Below are 18,997 nucleotides of genomic sequence, written 5' to 3'. Positions count from 1 at the left end.
TTAAAAGGAGGAGAGCACGTACCATTTCATTCCGAATGATGATCTGCATATGGGGCAGGTTTGCTCCCAAATCCATTGAACAATGCATCCCTTGTGAAAAACATGTGAGCAAGGCAGCTTCATGCAGGTGCCACCGGAGAGATCTTCCAGGCAGATGGCACACATGCTGGGCTCATCACTGGCTATATCTATATGATCACATACTTCAAACGAATCCAGTCCCCACACTCTTCCCGACTGAAGTACAAAATCCGTCCAGTCCAGTGAGTTTGTCAATGCCACCAAAACATCTTCGTCATCGATAGCTTCGTCGTTATTAATCCGTTCCATTCCACAATATAGAGAATTTACAGAAACCCAAGTTTGGTTTACATCAACAACGATGAGAACTTTGGGCGAGTCGGGATCATCAGAGATTGTTTCGAGTCCAAACCTGTAGTTGTCGACAAGATGTTTCGATATGTTGTTAGCCAAAGATCTAACGTTACTTCTCTCGACAATCTGTGTAGTACTCAGAATGGCTTCGAAAGCCAGCTCTCGGATATCGTCTGCGGAAGACAATCGTTGCGGATCAAACTCGAACATGAAGGAATGCGGGTCACGCGAGTGACGGTTTTTGATTAGGAACATGAATTGTCCAGGAGGAATATGGTGCCAACTCGGTAATGTAGCATCCAATTTGAATACTCGAACTTGTTCTTGGGAAACAACTTCCATCCTTTTGCTAGAAAGCTTGCTTCTCCGACGAGCGGTGAAAATAAAAGCTATTAGGCGGCGGCAAAGATCGGTAATTCGCTATTAAGTAAATGAGGTGTTGCCTTTATTTATTTATTTTTTAATGAGTACGGTAAGCATCCTATAGTTAATCTATTAGCGTGTCAAGTTCACGTCAAAAAAATCTTCTACAGATAAAAGTACACGTCAGAAAAAGAGAGATATTTTCAAACGATATTGGTAAAAAAAGGAATGAATTTAAGTAATAAGATAAATGTACTTTTTATTAATTACTATTAATATTTTTAATTAAAAATAATAAAAATATACTTAATTATAAATTATTTTGATATTACTGAGTTAGATCATAAATTGCATTATATTCTAATATATGTAATTAAACAGAATGAGAACATGCAAATTAAATAGAGGTAATTACAAAGTTGAACTATTTTTAATTCAATGACAACTTTGTAGTTGGTACAGTGCATATAACTACAAAAACATTTCACTCTAGTTTTATTCTGTCTTCTTCATCTCCACTCTGTTTGCTCATACATCACATACATAAAATAGAGAACCAGGAACAATGAGTGTTTTCAACAGTTGATGCCGCACATTGTGGTGTCTGGTCCTTTAGTTTTCAGCACAAACGGGTCGATTCGGACCCAAAGCAAGGAGAAGATTGAAGCTAATAACACCGACCATATAACCACAATGGTTGGTGTCCTGTTTTGCTTCCCCATTAGACCTTTAAGGAATGGATAGAGATGGACAATCACCCAGAAGGAGAAGAAGAGTTTTCCAAAGAGAGGTCCCCAAGATTGGTAACCATTGTTTATGGCATCCGAGATGCCTGCAACAACTCCTACTAGGTTGAAGATTAAGACTGTGGTTGGTGGAATCAAGAGGGTTGTCCATTTAAAGGTATACAATTCTCCAAACTCTTCATCATCTGTTGCCTTGGATGTGACAGTGAAATTAGTGTCAATACCAGCTAGAACCTTCAACAGACCTTGGATAACAGCGAACAGATGTGCCGAAATACCACCAATGACCCAAAATTGCTCGTTTCTCCACCATTCCTCGATGCTTACTCCACTCCACCTTAGCTCAAGAATACCAGTTGCAAAGATTGAAAGAAACAAGGCAATGAAAAATAGACTCGCAAAGGTGCTTATCTGTTGCAGGAGAGAATATGAACAAGTTAGCAGATAAGGTATTTAATATTCAGTTCAATGATTAAAGGAGAATATTTTATTACCGGTGGCATGATAAATTTGTCAGTAAGCAAACAGATTGCCGGAAGGGAACAATAGGCGAGGAGTGGTAAAGATGTGAAGGGGTAGATGGTTGTGTTGACATATGCAAATCGCTCGAGCCACCTCAACTTTCCTTCCTTGAAGCCATACCATGCAGGGCAGTGACGACTAAAGAAAATTTCAACAGAACCAAGCGCCCATCGAAGGACTTGGTTGAGACGATCCGATAGATTGATGGGAGCTGAACCCTTGAATGCAGCCAACTTTGGCATGCAGTATATTGACCTCCATCCACGGCAGTGCATCTTGAAACCTGTTAGAATATCCTCTGTAATTGAGCCATAAATCCAGCCAAGCTGCACATGTGGAAGGTACAATTACAAACTTCAGATTAATGTTTAAACTTAGAAACATCTACTCTTCTTTCGAAATTAGAAGTATGAATGGCATGCAAAATTTCAAGCAGTTGGCATTAAGTACCTCGCTTCCCCATTCTGTTTTGTCTTCATAACCACAACTAATTACATGAATGGCTTCTTTGAGCAGAGCAGCAGGGCTTGAGGAAGGAGGGACACCACCTTGTTCCATCAGGGTTGAAGTTACAAAGATGGCCGACTGTCCAAATTTCTTTTCAAAGTTCATGTTGGACATCAAGAACTCCTTGTCATCTTCGGTTTCTGTTAGTATTTTGAAAAAAGATCTTGAAGTTAGATGAAATGAATAAACCATATGAAAGCCAGCTGCTCAAAATTGAAAGACAACAATAGAATGTCATTGTTAAGTGTTAGCCACCTTCCAGGCTGGGACCATTTGCATTTCCACCATCCTTAGAATGCTTTCTGTCCTTTCTGCGGCGTCCAAAGCAAGGGCAGCAGCCACAGGTTACCATCTTCGGGCGCTTTGGCCCCTTCGGAGGTTCATAACCATAGAGAGCTTGCCTTCTGAAAACACACCCAGTGCCGACATATACAGGACCTTGTATACCATCTAGACCTTTCATGTTAATCTGCCAGAGGACAAAAGTTTGATTAATTTATTCGTCCCTGTATCACCTTATAGTGCACAAAACAAGCATTAAGTCTGATTTATCCATTTCAAACAGTTTGAAGAGTAGATTTTTTGATGCACTTACATCAAAGAAAACTGTGTTTCGATTGGCATATCGGTCATGTCTGTCAATACCATCGAACCGTTGAGGGAATTGGACATAGCAGACCTTTCTTCCAATTTGAGGGTCCATCAAAAAACACATAGCCTCTCTTACAGCCTTGCTGTTATTATATAATGGTCACAATCCAAGTTCAACATAAAAGGAGCATTTGTAAGCACTCCAGAGACACGAACCTGAAATTTTTGCACAGATTAACAGAATTATTAGCACCTCAAGCTGGGCCTTGGAAATGAAGGGGAACTAGAATGAAAGAGAAGTTAGTAAATGCTTAAGATCTTTACGAGGGCATTCATGGCACCAGCTTTCTTGTGATGAGCGAAACCAGGCCTTTTCTCTCGAGATACATAAACCAGGCGAGGAAGCTCATTTCCTTCGGTATCATGGCCTCCGTTTTGACCGAGAAATACTTGAATCATACCAGGGTGATCTTTAGTATTGTTTCCTGGCCATGGTGTCCCATCTTGCATGATCCACCCTTCTGGAGGAACCTTCTGGGCTTTGGCTACAAGTGCATTTACCCTAACCTTGAATTCTTCATATTCTCTCTGTTAATCACCATGAAAAGATTAGTCCACCGCAATTTGAAACTCAGACTTTTGTCTTCAGGAGTTCATATATACAAACCTTCATAGCTCGACGCTCCTTCACGAATGTTGGCTGGACTTTGTCCTTGAGGTAATCAACCTTTAAAGTAAAGTACATCTCTGGTGCCCGGGGCTCTATGGCGAATTTCTTACAGAATGGCACCCATTTTCTAGCAAATTCAGCTGTTTGGGACAATGCTTCAAAAGTAAGCATGGAAGCACCATCGTCAGAAATGTAGCAAGAGACCTTATCCACGGGATAGTCCACTGCCAGATCGATAGAATTGTATTCGCTGTTACTAGAGGGGGTTCCTTCAGTGGATCCACCGTACTGACAAAGATGTCGACAGAAGCAAGCATGTTGGGCTCACCTTCCCTCTCATACCTGCATCAAGCATTAAGTGTTTGATTATGGAGAAAAAATAATCAACTAAGTGTCACTAGAACTTTATAAAATCTGTTTACCTGAGGGAAAGGCGGTCAAGATAAGTTTCACGGTCAATAGGGAACCATTAGGGAACTGATCAAGGATCCAGGAAAAGGCAAACCAGATTTCACAGATAATAGAAGTTAGCCACAGACCGATTGCATCATGCACTGGGTTCATAATTCGATAGCGGAGAAAGAAAGCAAGGATAACAAGACGAGCCACAATCACCATACGATATGGGTTGAGCTTGCTGGATGCAATTGGCACCTTCCTTGACAATGGCTGCCTAGCTTCATCAAGCCTGTAAGAGGTTTCACATGAGAAAGCACATTCAAGTTTTCTTCACATGTTGCCATATAACAGCAACAAATACTTACATGGACATGTCAGGATCATATGCATCATCATTTTCGGGACCCAAATTTCCTTGCTGCATTTTCCAATCATCCATCCTTTCTCTCCATCCTCCCTCTTTCTTTTCATCCCATTTTTCACTTCCTTTTGTTTGCCAATATATATACATATATACATAGTCAATTTGTTTATCAAGCTACCCAAAAGATTTGAAAACTTGGAACTTTGTATTGTGTTTAAGAAATCAGATCATTGATTCAAAACAAAAATTACTTTTAGATGATACAAGATCAAACATACCAGGCTCAGACGTAGGATAAGGATGAACTCGTTTATGGAGGGAAGAATTTGACATGTGGTCCCCATAAGCAAGAGAGCTTCCTACTGGGAATTCCCCGCTCACCTGCAACAAACAGAAAGAACGGCTTGATTATTATGAAGGATTTCCATTTCAGGGAAACTGGGAGATATTTTTCATGTTGTTGCTGAATCTCAGTGAGATATCAATGAATTTCTTACCGGCCTCGACCGGATACCAGCTAAACCAGGTGGGATTGAGAACTTTCATCATCTTCATGGCCTCTCCCATAGCTCATCTTACCATAAAGCATCGATTCTGCGATATTCCTATGCTTGTTTTGTTCATCATCAATGTTGAATTCATGTTCGATATCATCAATATCTTCTTCATCTTCATCCCCTCCACTCTAGGACTCCCTTCACACAAAATCAAACCAGGAAAAAAAATCACGTCTTAGAAGAATTAATGGCTGCTGCACCAAGCATGTTACTGGTAATGTAAATGGTGCAATACCTTTGAGACGCTTGTATCTAGTTTTGCACTGAGGACATTGTTGACTCCCTTCCCTCCTTTCATACTCATAGCAAGGCCTACAAACAGGGAAACCACACTCGTTGCAGGCCACGAAAAGATCTCCATCTACCGTCAACCCAATTTCATCACTACAATCTCACAAACTTGACCATCCAAGTTCTTCAGAGGTTTAGGCTGAATGCATCAAAAACACAATCAAGAATCCATTTACCAACTAAACAAAACAATGGGGTTTAAGCAAACTACGACATACAACTGATGTTATTTCTTTTTTTGTGTGTGGATAATTTGATGTTATTTCTTTTGTTACCTCTTCATGGCCATGAATGACAACAAGTTCGTTGCGGTTGTGTGAGCCCGCAACAAGCCCAGCGCTGGCTTCCATTGGAGATGATGAGAGGAGGGAATCAATGAATGAACGAGACAAAGGAGAGGAGGGATGAAATAGTTTTGTTGGGAGCAGAACATGTGATGCGTCTTAAGGGACACTGTCGTTTGTTGGAGAGTCTACATTGCCTTGAAGTTAAGCTTCCCGGTGGTTCTTTTTTTCCAACTACCTCTCATTTCCCCTTTATCTCCCTGCTTTCACAAGCTTCAATGACCTCCCATCTGTCAGTTTCCATCATTTTATTTTCTTCATTAATCATTTGTTTTGTCTATTAAACTTCCAAAGCCCTTGTTCAACTTCATCTTTGCCCCATTATTTACAAATTCTGTAACTATTTCCTTCAAAAGCAATTTAATTGCTAGTTTTGATAAGGCTCGTAATCTAACGTAATTAGGACAGGCGGTAACGCTTCATGTAGTTGGAAAGAGAATTAAAACACAAGTAAAATTGGATAATGAGAGTCCCTACGCCAGTAAATGCAATACGATAAATTAGCAAAGGCATATACCTTCGTTTGGTGGCAAAAATGGTGATAAAAAAAGAAGGGAAAAAACGTGAGAAGCAGGCTTGGGGATGGCACAACTTAAAACCAAAGCAAAAGTTGCAATCGTTAGGTAAAGAACACGTTGAAATCTCTCCATCCTCGGTGTTTAATTTTTACTAAATAATAAATTAAGTTGAGTTAACACTATTATTTAACATCCAATTGTTTGATAATATCGATCCTTGATAGCCATTGTCCTTGGGCGTCTCTAATAATACTGCCAGTCGTTGCCATGCCCGTAGATTCTGATCCAACAGCATCAGCGTTTAGTTTACACCACCCTTGCTGTTGGTGTTTTCCATTTGAGCTAACATGAAAGTATATTATATTTTTATGCACCATGACAGACCATGTTCAAATATATCAATCTAATAAACTTCAAATTTGGAACAAAAACCAAATTTCTAAACTTGATTTCGCTCGAAACGCATCAGCTTTGGCCTTTAGCACTGCTTTTTGGTTGCAATTTGCAAATCCAAAGGGAAGAATTACATGGAAGCACTTTTCTATTTGTCACGTCCAGTTGTTAAAGATTGCAGCCCTGTTTTATTATTATTATTATTATTATTACGTAATTGTGATCTACGTACAATGAAAACCAAAATTTATAAGAAATTTTACAATATATCATATAGGTATAACCTTAATGTGATTTACCTACTTCTAAATTATACCTGTAATCAAACATTCTAATTTTATTTATAAAACAAAAATATAAGATCAAATATATTTTGACAACTGTCGTTTTCGATGTCAAAATAAATTTCTTCTTCTCGGTTAATAAATAAGGAAATTCGTAGTAAAAAGAAGTAAGGGTCGAATCCACAGGGACTTAGAAAATCACAAATTAATGTTTGAATGGTTTTAACCAGGCGAAAAATAGTAAAATGGGGGTTTGGTAAAATGAAATTAAAATGGTAAAAATAAATAAAAGCAATTTAAATTAAAAAATAAGAGAATAAAGTTTGTGAATAAATACGGTGAAAATAGCCTCAAACTTCGCTTTTACTCAATTTCCTTTAGATCATTGAATAAGATTTTCTCTTCGGGATTCACGTCGGTTACTTTGTCTACAAAGGTTATCCCTACAAGGGTTATCCCCGTGACTCTATCTTGTATACCGAATACCCAAGGAAATCTTTGATTCCAGCTTCGGTAATTGAATCTAACAACATCAATTGTCGCAAATTAATTACCGTTTAAGTTCGTGGCGTCTGACTCGGATTGTTGCTTCAATAACCGTCAATTCCGATCTCAATTCCCTCTTAGCGAAGCCATCTCGCCAAGTGTGTTCCCAGGAAGTCGAATTGCTTTCTATAAGCCGAATCTTCCTCCCACACATTTAATCGCAACAACCTCTTGACCAAAATCAATCTTTGATTTTGAAAAATAAGCACAGAGATTGAGAGAGATATTCCGAAGATATTAAGGGCCTGTTTCAATTCTCCCGATGAAATTGAGTCATCGCGACAGCTCTCGGCTTATGAAAAGTTTAGCTAAGTATGACAAAAGTCATACTTAGCATTTGAAAACAAAGCTTGAAAAATAAAACAAAAATGAAAAGAACTTGAAAAGTAAAAAGAGAAAGTTTTTATAAAAACTAGAGAGAAAAGAAGATTGTAATCCGAATGATGAGTTTAGGCTTATCCCAAGTGGGTATTTATAGCCTCTAAAAGCCTAAAGGATAAACAAAGAAAATAAATAAAATAATCCTAAAGATAATTGTTTTTTAATTTAAATTCAAACTTAAACTAGTTTCCTAATGCAACTCTGCTCGTCAATCTTTCAGAAGGCGTGCGGAGGAAGTCTTCTAGAAACTGTCGCTGACTGAACCTTCTAGAAACTGCCACGTCAGACCACGTCATGCCCAGTCATGCCCATGTCTCCAGCCGTGACCAATAATAAAAAAATGCAGAATACGTCCGTTTTGTCACTAATTCTGGAAAGTAAGGATATGTACGAAAACAAATATAACACGACCAATTTAGCAATAGTAAATCCTCAAAACTGAATAATAACGAGCAAGATTAACGATTATGAACACTCATCAAATTCCCCCCACTTATCTCATGCTTGTCCTCAAGTATGATTAATCAAACTAGTTAAAAAATTCATTTACCGTTCTTTGTTAAATTTCACATTCAAGGAAGCAAAGTAGAGACCACAATAACTATTAAAGTCAAGAAATCAATCAATTGAACATCACCAATTGGAACAAGTCAAGTGCAATTGTAATATTCATTCATTCATTAATCTCAATGCTCGAAACTCAACACCTTACCGGGATTCACTCAAATCACTCAATGTGTTTGGGGTAAAGAAACGCTCAATGTCAGAATCGACAAGATATTACCATAAGACTGCAAGTAAATCAAATCTCCACTACTAATAAGAACATGGTGCATAAATCAAAGGGTCTTTTATTGGTTGTAACGAACCTTAGGTAAAGGTGGGGAAAAGGTTAATAATGGCTAAATATTCAAGGCAATGAACTAACAAATGATAATCAACTCCATTAAAACATTAAGCACACCAAGAATAAAGACTAATTGTCAAACAACAAAATACATTTGATTTTTTCTTTTTTCTTTTTCACACTTTTGTTGTTTTGTTTTCCATTTTTTTCATGTCTTTTTTTTTTCTCTTTTTTTAACAACATTTTTTTCGAACTGCTATTTTTTTTCCGCATTAAACATTTTTTTCAATGGAGCATACAATGGTAAAATTATTCACTTGACCTGAAAAAGGTAGAAAAGAGGGATAAAACAAAAAGGCTCAGGTTTATAAATGTGGTGAAAACAAAGAAGCGAGAATAGGCTCAAAAGTGTTTAACTAAGGGGAAAAATGCATGGGTAGGCTATTTAGTTGGGAAACGGGATGGTTAATCCTAAGGTGCCCAAATCATTTTTAAGCATCATGTTCATGTGTAATATCGACAATATTCAACATGTAGGTTCTAGAATATCAATGCCAAATTTGACACACTCAATCAAACAAAATGCGAGCAAAAATGGTATGCTCGTAAAGGCTCAAATCTCACCAGATTGTTTCATGCATTGAGCTAATCACATTTCAACCAACAAAGGCATGGAATATCACAAAAGCACCAACTTGATCACAATTCATGCTATTCGCTATCAAGATCCTAACCTAAATAATTAGTGTTCCCAACAAGCGTAGCATTTCAAAATTTTCCACAAGACAAAGACAATCAATGAAATTTTCGACAAATCCAACCAACACATACTAACATCGAAATATAAAGACAAGCAAAGGAAAATTCAATCATACACTATACTCCACCTCACTTAAAGCGTTTTGCCTCAAAACGAAAAATTAAAGTGCAAGAAAAGGAATAGAGTACTCCCCGGATTTCATGTCGGTTTTGCTAACATGGGCTGTTTAATGGAACGGTGTGCACGACTATGGCATTACTTTTTCTGCTTTGTTTGACTGTTCACTACTCAGTAGTCTCCAAAATTAGTATTGATCGAATGGAAATTTTTCAATTCTTCATCGTTTAAGTTCGAATAAAAATATTTGATTCCTGCAAAATAAAAATAAAAATTAATTTAAGCATGCTTGATCGAATAAAAATAAAAAGTAAAAATAAAAATTTAACAGAAAAACAATGGGTTGCCTCCCATGAAGCGCTTTTGTTTAACGTCGTTAGCTCGATGACTTGATTCAGACTACAGGTTCTTCTAAGTCGAGATCTTCAATTAAGCAAACTTCGCTATTCGCATAATACGATTTAATCATGTGTCCATTTACTTTAAACCGAGTGCCCGAATTGTCTTCAATTTCGACTGCCCCATGAGGAAATATTCCAGTTACCATATAAGGTATGTTCTATTTTGATCGAAGTTTACCTGCAAAAAGTTTTAATTTTGAGTTAAAAAGAAGAAATTTTTGTCTGATAGAAAAAGATTTAGAAAAAAAATTTCGATCATGGAATTCTTTTGTTTTGTCCTTATATATCTTGGCGTTGTCGTAAGCATCTCTCCGGATTTCCTCAAGCTCTTGTATATGTAACTTTCGTGTTTCGCCAACCGCTTCTAACTCCATATTGCACTGTTTTACGGCCCAATATGCCTTGTGTTCTAGCTCGACAGGTAAATGGCACGGCTTTCTGAACACAAGGCGATATGCCGATAGGTCCTTTATATGCGGGTTCGATAAGCCCACAAAACGTCAATTAATTTCAAGCTCCAATCCTTGCGATTTGGCTTAACTATTTTCTCAAGAATCATCTTTATTTCTCGGTTTGAAATTTTTGCTTGTCCGTTCGTTTGTGGATGATAAGCCGTGGCAATTCTATGATTCACTCCATGCTTTTTCATAAGCACATCAATTACTCGATTGATGAAGTGTGTGCCGCGGTCACTTATTATCGCTCTCGGTGTACCAAACCTGGAAAAAATACAATTCTTTAGAAATTGAACAGTAGTTTTAGCATTGTTGTTTCGAGTAGCTTTAGCCTCTACCCACTTCGAAGCATAATCAACCGCAAGAATTATATAACAATTGCCAAAAGAAGAAACAAATGGACCCATGTAGTCAAGTCCCCAAACATCAAATATTTCACATATGTGTATAGGATTAAGGGACATTTCGTTTCTTCGACTCAAATTACTTGTACGTTGACAATTATCACAAGACTTACAAAATAAGTAAGCATCACGGAAAATATGAGGCCAAAAGAATCCGTATTCCAAGATTTTACGAGCAGTTTGCTTCGGTCTAAAGTGTCCACCACATGAATAAGAATGACAAAAATTTAAAATTGAGCTTACCTCGCTTTCAGGAACACATCGTATAATTACCTGGTCTGAACAATGCTTCCAAAGATACGAATCATCCCAAATGAAGAAACAAGATTCTCTTTTAATACGATTTACTTCAGCTCTCGTTAAATCTGATGGTAATTTACCTGTAGCCAAGTAATTGACTATATCTGCGAACCAAGGTATTGACGTTTACGCCATCATCAAGCCCTCCTCCGGGAATTCTTCACGAATGAGATGATCAACTGTAGTGATTGGAAGATGGCTTAAGTGATCGACTACTAAGTTCTCACATCCTTTCTTCTCTTTGATTTCCAAATCAAACTCTTGGAGGAGTAAGATCTAACGGATTAGTCGTGGTTTTGCCTCTTTTTTGCTGAGCAAGTACTTCAAGGCTGCATGATAAGAGAAAACAATAACCTTAGTACTAAGAAGATATGATCTAAATTTATCTAATGCAAAAATAATAGCAAATAATTCTTTTTCGGTTGTTGAATAATTCAGTTATGCATAATCCAAGGTATGGGATGCATAAGCGATAACGTGAGGTTCTTTCCTGATCTTTTGTTCGAGCACATCCCCAACACTTCCATCTGAAGCATCACACATTACTTCGAAGCAGAAGTCCCAATTCGGTGGTTGGACTATGGGTGCCGTAACCAACTTCTCCTTTAGTACGTCGAATGATTCTTGGCATTGTTGGTTGAAATTGAAGGCTTTATCCTTCTGTAATAGCTAGCATAATGGTTGCGCCACCTTAGATAAATCCTTAATGAATCTACGATAAAAACCTGCACCCAAGGAAATAGCGAATTTCCCTCACCGTAGTGGGGTAAGGAAATGAACGTATTTATCGGTTTTCCCTTATCTACCGTAATTCCTTTAGATGAAACCATACGTCCTAGAATTAGACCTTTATCACCATAAGTGACACTTTTATAATTCAGAATAAGGTTAAATTCTAGGAATCGACGCAACACATTTTCAAGTTTAATAGACACTCATCGAATGAATTACCGTAAACAGTGAAGTCGTCCATGAAGACTTCAATACCTTTCTCAATAAAATCAGAAAATACTAATCATACACCTTTGGAATATGGCAGGGCTTGTGAGTTCGAAAGGCATACGTCGGTAAGCGAAGGTGCTGAAGGGCCATGTGAATGTCGTTTTTTCTTGATCTTCAGGTGCTACTGGAATCTGGAAGAAACATGAAAATCCATCAAGACAAAAATAGTAAGATTCATCAGCTAATCGTTCTATCATCTATGAATGGAATAGGAAAATGGTTCTTTTCGAGTTAAAGAATTAAACTTCCTGTATCGATGCAGACTCTTCATCCATTCTGAACTCGTGTTGGTACAAGTTCTCCTTCAGAATTTTTAATCACAGTAACTCCTGTTTTTTTAGGAACTACATGTATGGACTTCCCATTTGTTATCCGAAATTGGATATATAATATATGCATCTAGGATTTTTGTATCTCCTTTTTACCACTTCCATCATTGGTTTAGCCGGTGTTGACCTTTATGTTGGTTTTGCGCCTTCTTCGGTTTTAATTTTATGCATGCAAGTGGATGGCCTCAACCCTTTTATATCAGCGATGATCCATCATATAGCCTCCTTGTATTGGCGCAAAACAGTGATTAAGTCCCTTTCCTCCTCCTCGGATAACTTTTTTGATAATTACTGGCAGAGTGTTGTTTGCTCCGAGGATGACATATTTCAAATGATCAGGCAACGGTTTCAGTTCAACTTCGGGTGCCTGCAAAATAAAAGGTAAGACTTTTGGCTTGGAAGAAATCAAATTCAATTCGGTATGATTAGAATTCACGTTTTTATCATGATCCTCTAGCTCTCTACATATATCAAATGAAAAATTAGTCCTTAAAAATTCATCAGCCAAAGGATCAATTAAATTGATAGAATTTAAACTTTCTACTTTATCGGGATATCTCATTGCCTTATATACGTCAAATTTAACGATCTCACCGTCAAATTCCATAATTAAAATTCTGCTTTTTACGTCATTTTTCGTGTGTGCAGTGCTTAGGAAAAGGCGCCCCGACAGGATATCAGAGGACGAAATTGTGCGATCATTCTCCATATCGATTATATAAAAATCAGCGGGAAATATCAAGTCGTTTATATCCACCAATACATTTTCTAAGAGTCCTTCTGGATATATCACTTACCTGACGGCAAGCTGTATCAAGATCTTGGTATCCTTCAAAGGATCGTTAGTAACCATTTTATAAACAGATAGAGGCATTACATTAATTGATGCGCCAAGATCACACATTGCTCGTTTTATCTCAACCTTACCAATTTTACAAGGGATCACGAATATAACTTGGTCTTTAGTTTAGGTGGTAACCTCTATTGGAAAATGGCTGAGACGTTTGCTCTTAAATTCACTTTCTCGACCCCAGTAAGCTTCCTTTTAGTCGTAAAGAGATCCTTCAAAAACCGGGCATACCTTAGAACCTTCCGAATAACCTCAAGGAGAGGTATATTAACTTTCACCTTCCGAAATACGTATAATATTTCCTTTTCCTTAGTTTTTTTTATCCTTTTTAACTAACCTTGATGGAAAATGTGGTGGCACGTCATAGGGAGATGGCGTCGGGTCGTCTATTTGTTCTTCGTTATTCTCTTTCTGGGACCCTGAATCATCAGTCTTTTTCTCCTTTTGGGTTGCTTCGTTTGATGGAATAGGTGGTGCCACTACTGTACCGCTCTGAAGAGTGATGGCGCTGATGTTCCCCATCGGGTTTACTTCAGTTTGAGATGAAAGTTTACCTTGTGATTCCAAACGACCTACGGTTTGAGCCAGTTGGCTCATCTTCTTGTCTATATCTTGTAAATGGGCTTCAGTATGATTCTAGAATTTTTCCTGGGAAAGTGCTAACCTCTCGACAATTGATTCTAATAATGCTTCTGCCGGTTGTTGAGGTGGTGGAGGTCTCGCTTGATAGCCCTGATTCAGTCTCGAGTTCTGAGCATAACTGAAGTTCGAATGATCCCTCCATCCTGGGTTGTATGTATTACCATAATGATTATAAACTCATTGGGGAGGTCCCAGAAAATTCCTGACTGCATTGGTTTGAGCTGATGTGTTGTCTTGAATCAGTGGACAACCGTCTGTCGGATGATCAGGTAATGCACATATTCTGCATAATCGATTTTGTCCTGTTTTTCCTGCAACAAGAGAGTTTACGATTTCAGTTAACTTATCTATTTTATTTTCTAATGAAGATGAACTTATCTCATGAACCCTTCGAGAAGGTTCATTATTTGTGCGAAACTGTTGGGAATTTGTAGCCATCGTCGATATTAAGTTCCTAGCTTCAGTAGGAGTCATATTTACCAAGGCTCCGCCGCTGGCAGCATCGATCATCTTCATTTCTAGGGGAAATAATCCTTTGTAAAAGTGTTGAAGGAGTGTTTGTAACCCCCTCAGACCAATACGAGTAGCCCGATCCAATTCGGGAAGTCACATTAGGGCCACCGGAGCGACCCACCGTAAAAATAGTGGAAATTTTAAAACTTTTTATCAGAACATATAAACTTATAAAATCATTTATCACTATTTAAAAATAAAACAGATTTCCAAACTCGTATATAAATCAAAATACAATTACATACCCCCTAATCACAAGTACCATACTCTGCAACCACGCCGGAAGAACTCCCTTACTGAAGTCGATAGATGCACTGGTACAATTGTTTTAACCTGAAAATGTGAGTAATAGAGTGAGCTTTGGAAAGCTCAGTAATACAGAACTACCAGATGATGCTACATGACATGTAGATAAATGGAAAGCCATATAATTTCCTTATTGAATCATATGTATACCAGCTTGCAGAATAATTTGGGGTTCCCTTAGAAGTTCATCGAGTAGAAGCCATGAATCTCAGTTCATAAGAAACCTTTCAAAGTATGACATTTTCAGGAGATCGAATAGGATGTCTAGTGTGTTCCAACAGTATAATAAAATCATAATAGGTACAAATCATAGTCCAATAAATCTCACAATTTCGTAAAAGAGTTTAACTTTTGAAAATCATAGTTTAAACCCTTTTCTGGTACACCATCAGTAGTTCCCAAAAATTATTTTCCATATAGCTTACTTTATGCACATAGCAAAAAGAAAGCCGACTTAAGGATAGGCTATGAAGCTTGTATCCTTAAGCCCAAGTCAATAAGTCCATATAGCTTACCCTAAGCACACAACAAAGGAAAGCCGACCTAATGAAACATCTTGGGGCCCTCAAGAGTCACATTAGGCCCATTTAGCTTGATCAGAGCTATTCCATCGTAATTCAATTCCAAAATTCAATTGCACCGTGACATAAATTCCATAAATCCAAAAACATGGTAATTATATACCATTTCAAAACAAAAATTAGATAGCAGCCATATTCCATAAATTGTCACATTAAATTGGTGCATCCATAAAACAATAACCAATGAATTTGGTGTACCACATATTAAAACAAATAAAACAGTTCAATAATAAGTAGGGAACACACTAGAGAATCCAAGTATTTCCAGAGGCCATTGTAGTTATCATTTTGGATAACATGAAACTTATGAAATTTGAACGAATTCCTGGAACAAGGTCCTATTGAGGAGAATCGATTACTAACCGATCTAGCCAGACATTTAATGTTGATACATTAGAATCCCACTATATTTTCGTGTGCTTTAGGAAAACGTTCATGAACCTTTATACATAATAATTCTAAATTCAGATTTACTGCGAGTGATTCCATTACCCAAACAATCAGGGGTATTCAGGAATATACTTTAAATTCATAGGATTTCAGCCCAATTGAACCAAATGAGATATTCAGAATCTTTTCCATCTGCGTTACTTGTTTTTTTTTTCAAACATGACCGAAGTGATTTTAGATGAAATATAGAATCGAAGATTTAAGTCATTTACAATCTACGACTATCGATCATATTATCAAACAACTCGAGTTACACAACTCTCAAACTGATGCATGTCAACAAGTCAATTCATTATCCTTCCAGTGTATTCACTCTTTAATACCATAGTGCAGATCCATAGATCATCCCCATAATCATCACTGAATAAATCTTCCAACGGTCTTTATTTCATTTCCACGTTTCAACAATATCAGGAAATACTGACGTACTTGATCCATGGCTCATAACCCATAATGATAATTCATCATGTAAGTTCAACAGTGTTTCCAAACTCATCAAATCACCTATTTAATCCTTAGTCATTGATGTTACTTAGTTCGTTTGGTAAGCAAGTCTATCCCGATTACTTTAAAGTTTTCCAGTATAATTCAGACGTTTCTGAATTTCAAATACACGTTGTACTTCATTTCATTTCAATTTATTCATATAATAAAGTCATTCTGGTATTCGTGGTTGATTTGACTAACGACTACCCACTTATTAGTACTGTATGCGCTCTAGAGTTGAGTTGCGCCAAGTACTTCCAGAATTATCATCGATCCAAATTTGAGAAGATGAACAAACATTCAAGTGATACTTATATCATTCAGGTAATGATATAGTACTAACGTTGGTTAATCACTTAAGTTGCGTTCCACAACTTTTACTGGTAGCACAACATCCATGTTTATTTAGATTTCTTAATTAATCCAAGACATTTACTTATTCTAGGTCATAAGGGCATTTTGGTCATTTTGGTGCTTAACATTTTTTTTTTCTATTCATTTCAAAGCTTGAGTATATCCATTCATTCTTGAGCTTGGTGACATTCTTGAGTCATTTCCATTCCAGGGGTAATTTGGTCATTTTATAATTCTAGAATATTTCAATCATTTCCTTCCATCCGGTCTTATTATTTAATTCAATCATATCATTTACTTCAGTCCTTTCAAACAATTCTATCAGCAGAATACCTCCGATAAATTACTCTTCAAGTATTTACTCCTTATTCGAATATTTTCGGGTCAAGTGTCTTCTCAGATTTTACAAACGGAATATTATAAATTTTTCTGTACAAAGACATGATCTTAACAATTAAATTCGTACTTAATCGAGTTAAGTAAAAATCCTCAAAGTACTCTCTTATTCAGGGTCAATTCAGACTATTTTTATCTCTCAAGGGCATTTTCGTAATTTCTTAACCAGATAATTTCAATATTAGCTCTTAACGAAAATAATTATACTTTAGAGATCCAATGGTTAATTTCTTTCCCGAACATTCTTTGATCTCGAAATGATTTCTTAACAGACTTCTCGTATCTTGCATAAACCTTATTGGGTTAAAACCCGGTTATCCAAATTTTCTAAGCAAACTAGTATTTCTTATGCACATCTTTAGTTTCTCAGATCAATATATCCTTTCAGAGTTATTAGTCATCTTCTAGGGGACAATTCTTATCATCTTACAATATAAGGGTATTTCTATAATTTTACCCTACCAGAATATTCTCATAATTTCCCATCCAAGTACCTTTGATGAAATAATTTATATGTTACAGATCCAAGATGATTCTTTTATCACTAACCATAGAACTTGAAATTTTAATTCTAACAATCCACCAATTTCTTATAAAAGTCATCTGAACCATAATCAGTTACCGAATTTTTATCGTATTCTGATCGAGTGTAGAAATTACTTAACTACATGTATGAGACCAATGTTATCATATTCATGCATTTACCAATATTCACATGTTCCATAAAGCATAAAGAGGTAGTAAAGTATTACCTCGATTTTCTGTGCCATACTGGTCGACCATTTAAATTCCATTTGAACGCCCTCGATCTTTAATTCAACTTCCAATATTTTCCTAACGATCCAGGCCATTAAAATTACTAACTCGTATCCAAATAATTTCTCTTGCCCTAAAAAAAATAACTTATTAGAATCTAAATAATAATTTGAGGACTCAATTGATAAAATTGAAAATTGACGTTGCCATCAGAATAGTTAATTACTTAAATTAGTGACTAAATTGATCTTGAAAAAAAACTATTATGTCATAACTATAATCACTTGGAACTAAGAGACAAGGTAAAGATCTCACCAAACTTGGGTGACTTACCTTGTGATTTACCACTTTATTTTCCTAGACATCTCCCACGTGATTTTTCATATTGGAATCATAACCCCATTTTCCTTTATCTTCATGTGCATTCATAAACTTATCTCTTTCATCAAAGGGTATTGAAACACTTATCACCAAGAATAAGTTTGACACTAGCTCAAGCTTTGCGGCCGAAACCATGGCCGTTGTGCATCAACGAACCCACGGACATCTCTGATTGTATGATGGTAATTGAAGCGTGAGACCATGAGCGTACCCTCCGAAAACCTTATCTGAATAGAGGTTGTTGGCAACGTTGAATCCATAACAAGCCCCATAGATTGGGGTGGTGCAGTGGTAATACTACTGGCAGCAACAGTTGGCTTAGAAGGAGTAGAGCTTGAGTTGTTACTTCCAAGAGTTCTTCCAACACCATGAAATGCACTTTGGGGCTTATTCGGTTCAAAATAGTTTTCATCCCGTCTAAGGAGATGAAGTTCCACTTTTGTTCTCGGATCAGCTGGTTGAAACTCTTTTGGACATTGAGACTGCATCACACTTTTGGTGTGATCCCATAACCGAGAACCAACTGGTTATGTGTTGAGACATGAGCAACTCTCAATCTCCCTCCAACCTCGCTGGCGACCACCTCGTGCTCCCACTGTCAAGGTAAATTTTGATACTTGATTTTTTTTTGTTCCATCAGAAGGTAGTTTGGTCAGGGGTGTTTGTAAGAAATGAATGAGGTCATATTAAGTTCAATTCAAAATGAGACCAAGATGTTGAATTTTGTAAAGAGTTACCAACTTGAGGAAACGCCTTTCATGGCCAAAAAGGAGGCAACAGACTCATTCTTTTGTGCGTAAAGATGAAATAATAGAG

The 18,997-nt window shown here is 37.0% G+C and overlaps 2 protein-coding genes and 1 pseudogene across 2 annotated transcripts; all 3 read right to left on the bottom strand.

The window, feature by feature from the left end:
* Nucleotides 1–717, bottom strand: LOC120218957. The gene has a single exon (XM_039215828.1). The coding sequence runs from the start codon at nucleotides 715–717 to the stop codon at nucleotides 1–3; it is 717 nt and encodes a 238-aa protein (XP_039071759.1).
* A 431-nt stretch (nucleotides 718–1,148) lies between these two features.
* On the bottom strand, nucleotides 1,149–5,785 carry LOC120219015 (annotated as a pseudogene).
* A 12,503-nt stretch (nucleotides 5,786–18,288) lies between these two features.
* LOC120218956 (plant UBX domain-containing protein 5-like) lies at nucleotides 18,289–18,669 on the bottom strand. The gene has a single exon (XM_039215827.1). It carries the CDS (start codon nucleotides 18,667–18,669, stop codon nucleotides 18,289–18,291), a length of 381 nt encoding a protein of 126 aa, XP_039071758.1.
* Between the last annotated feature and the right edge of the window lie 328 nt (nucleotides 18,670–18,997).

The sequence above is a fragment of the Hibiscus syriacus genome, unplaced genomic scaffold (assembly GCF_006381635.1).
Source record: "Hibiscus syriacus cultivar Baekdansim isolate YM2019G1 unplaced genomic scaffold, ASM638163v2 tig00110202_pilon, whole genome shotgun sequence".
Taxonomy (NCBI): domain Eukaryota; kingdom Viridiplantae; phylum Streptophyta; class Magnoliopsida; order Malvales; family Malvaceae; genus Hibiscus; species Hibiscus syriacus.
The sequence above is the reverse complement of the archived record's forward strand: the minus strand, read 5'-3'. Positions and strand labels throughout refer to the sequence as shown.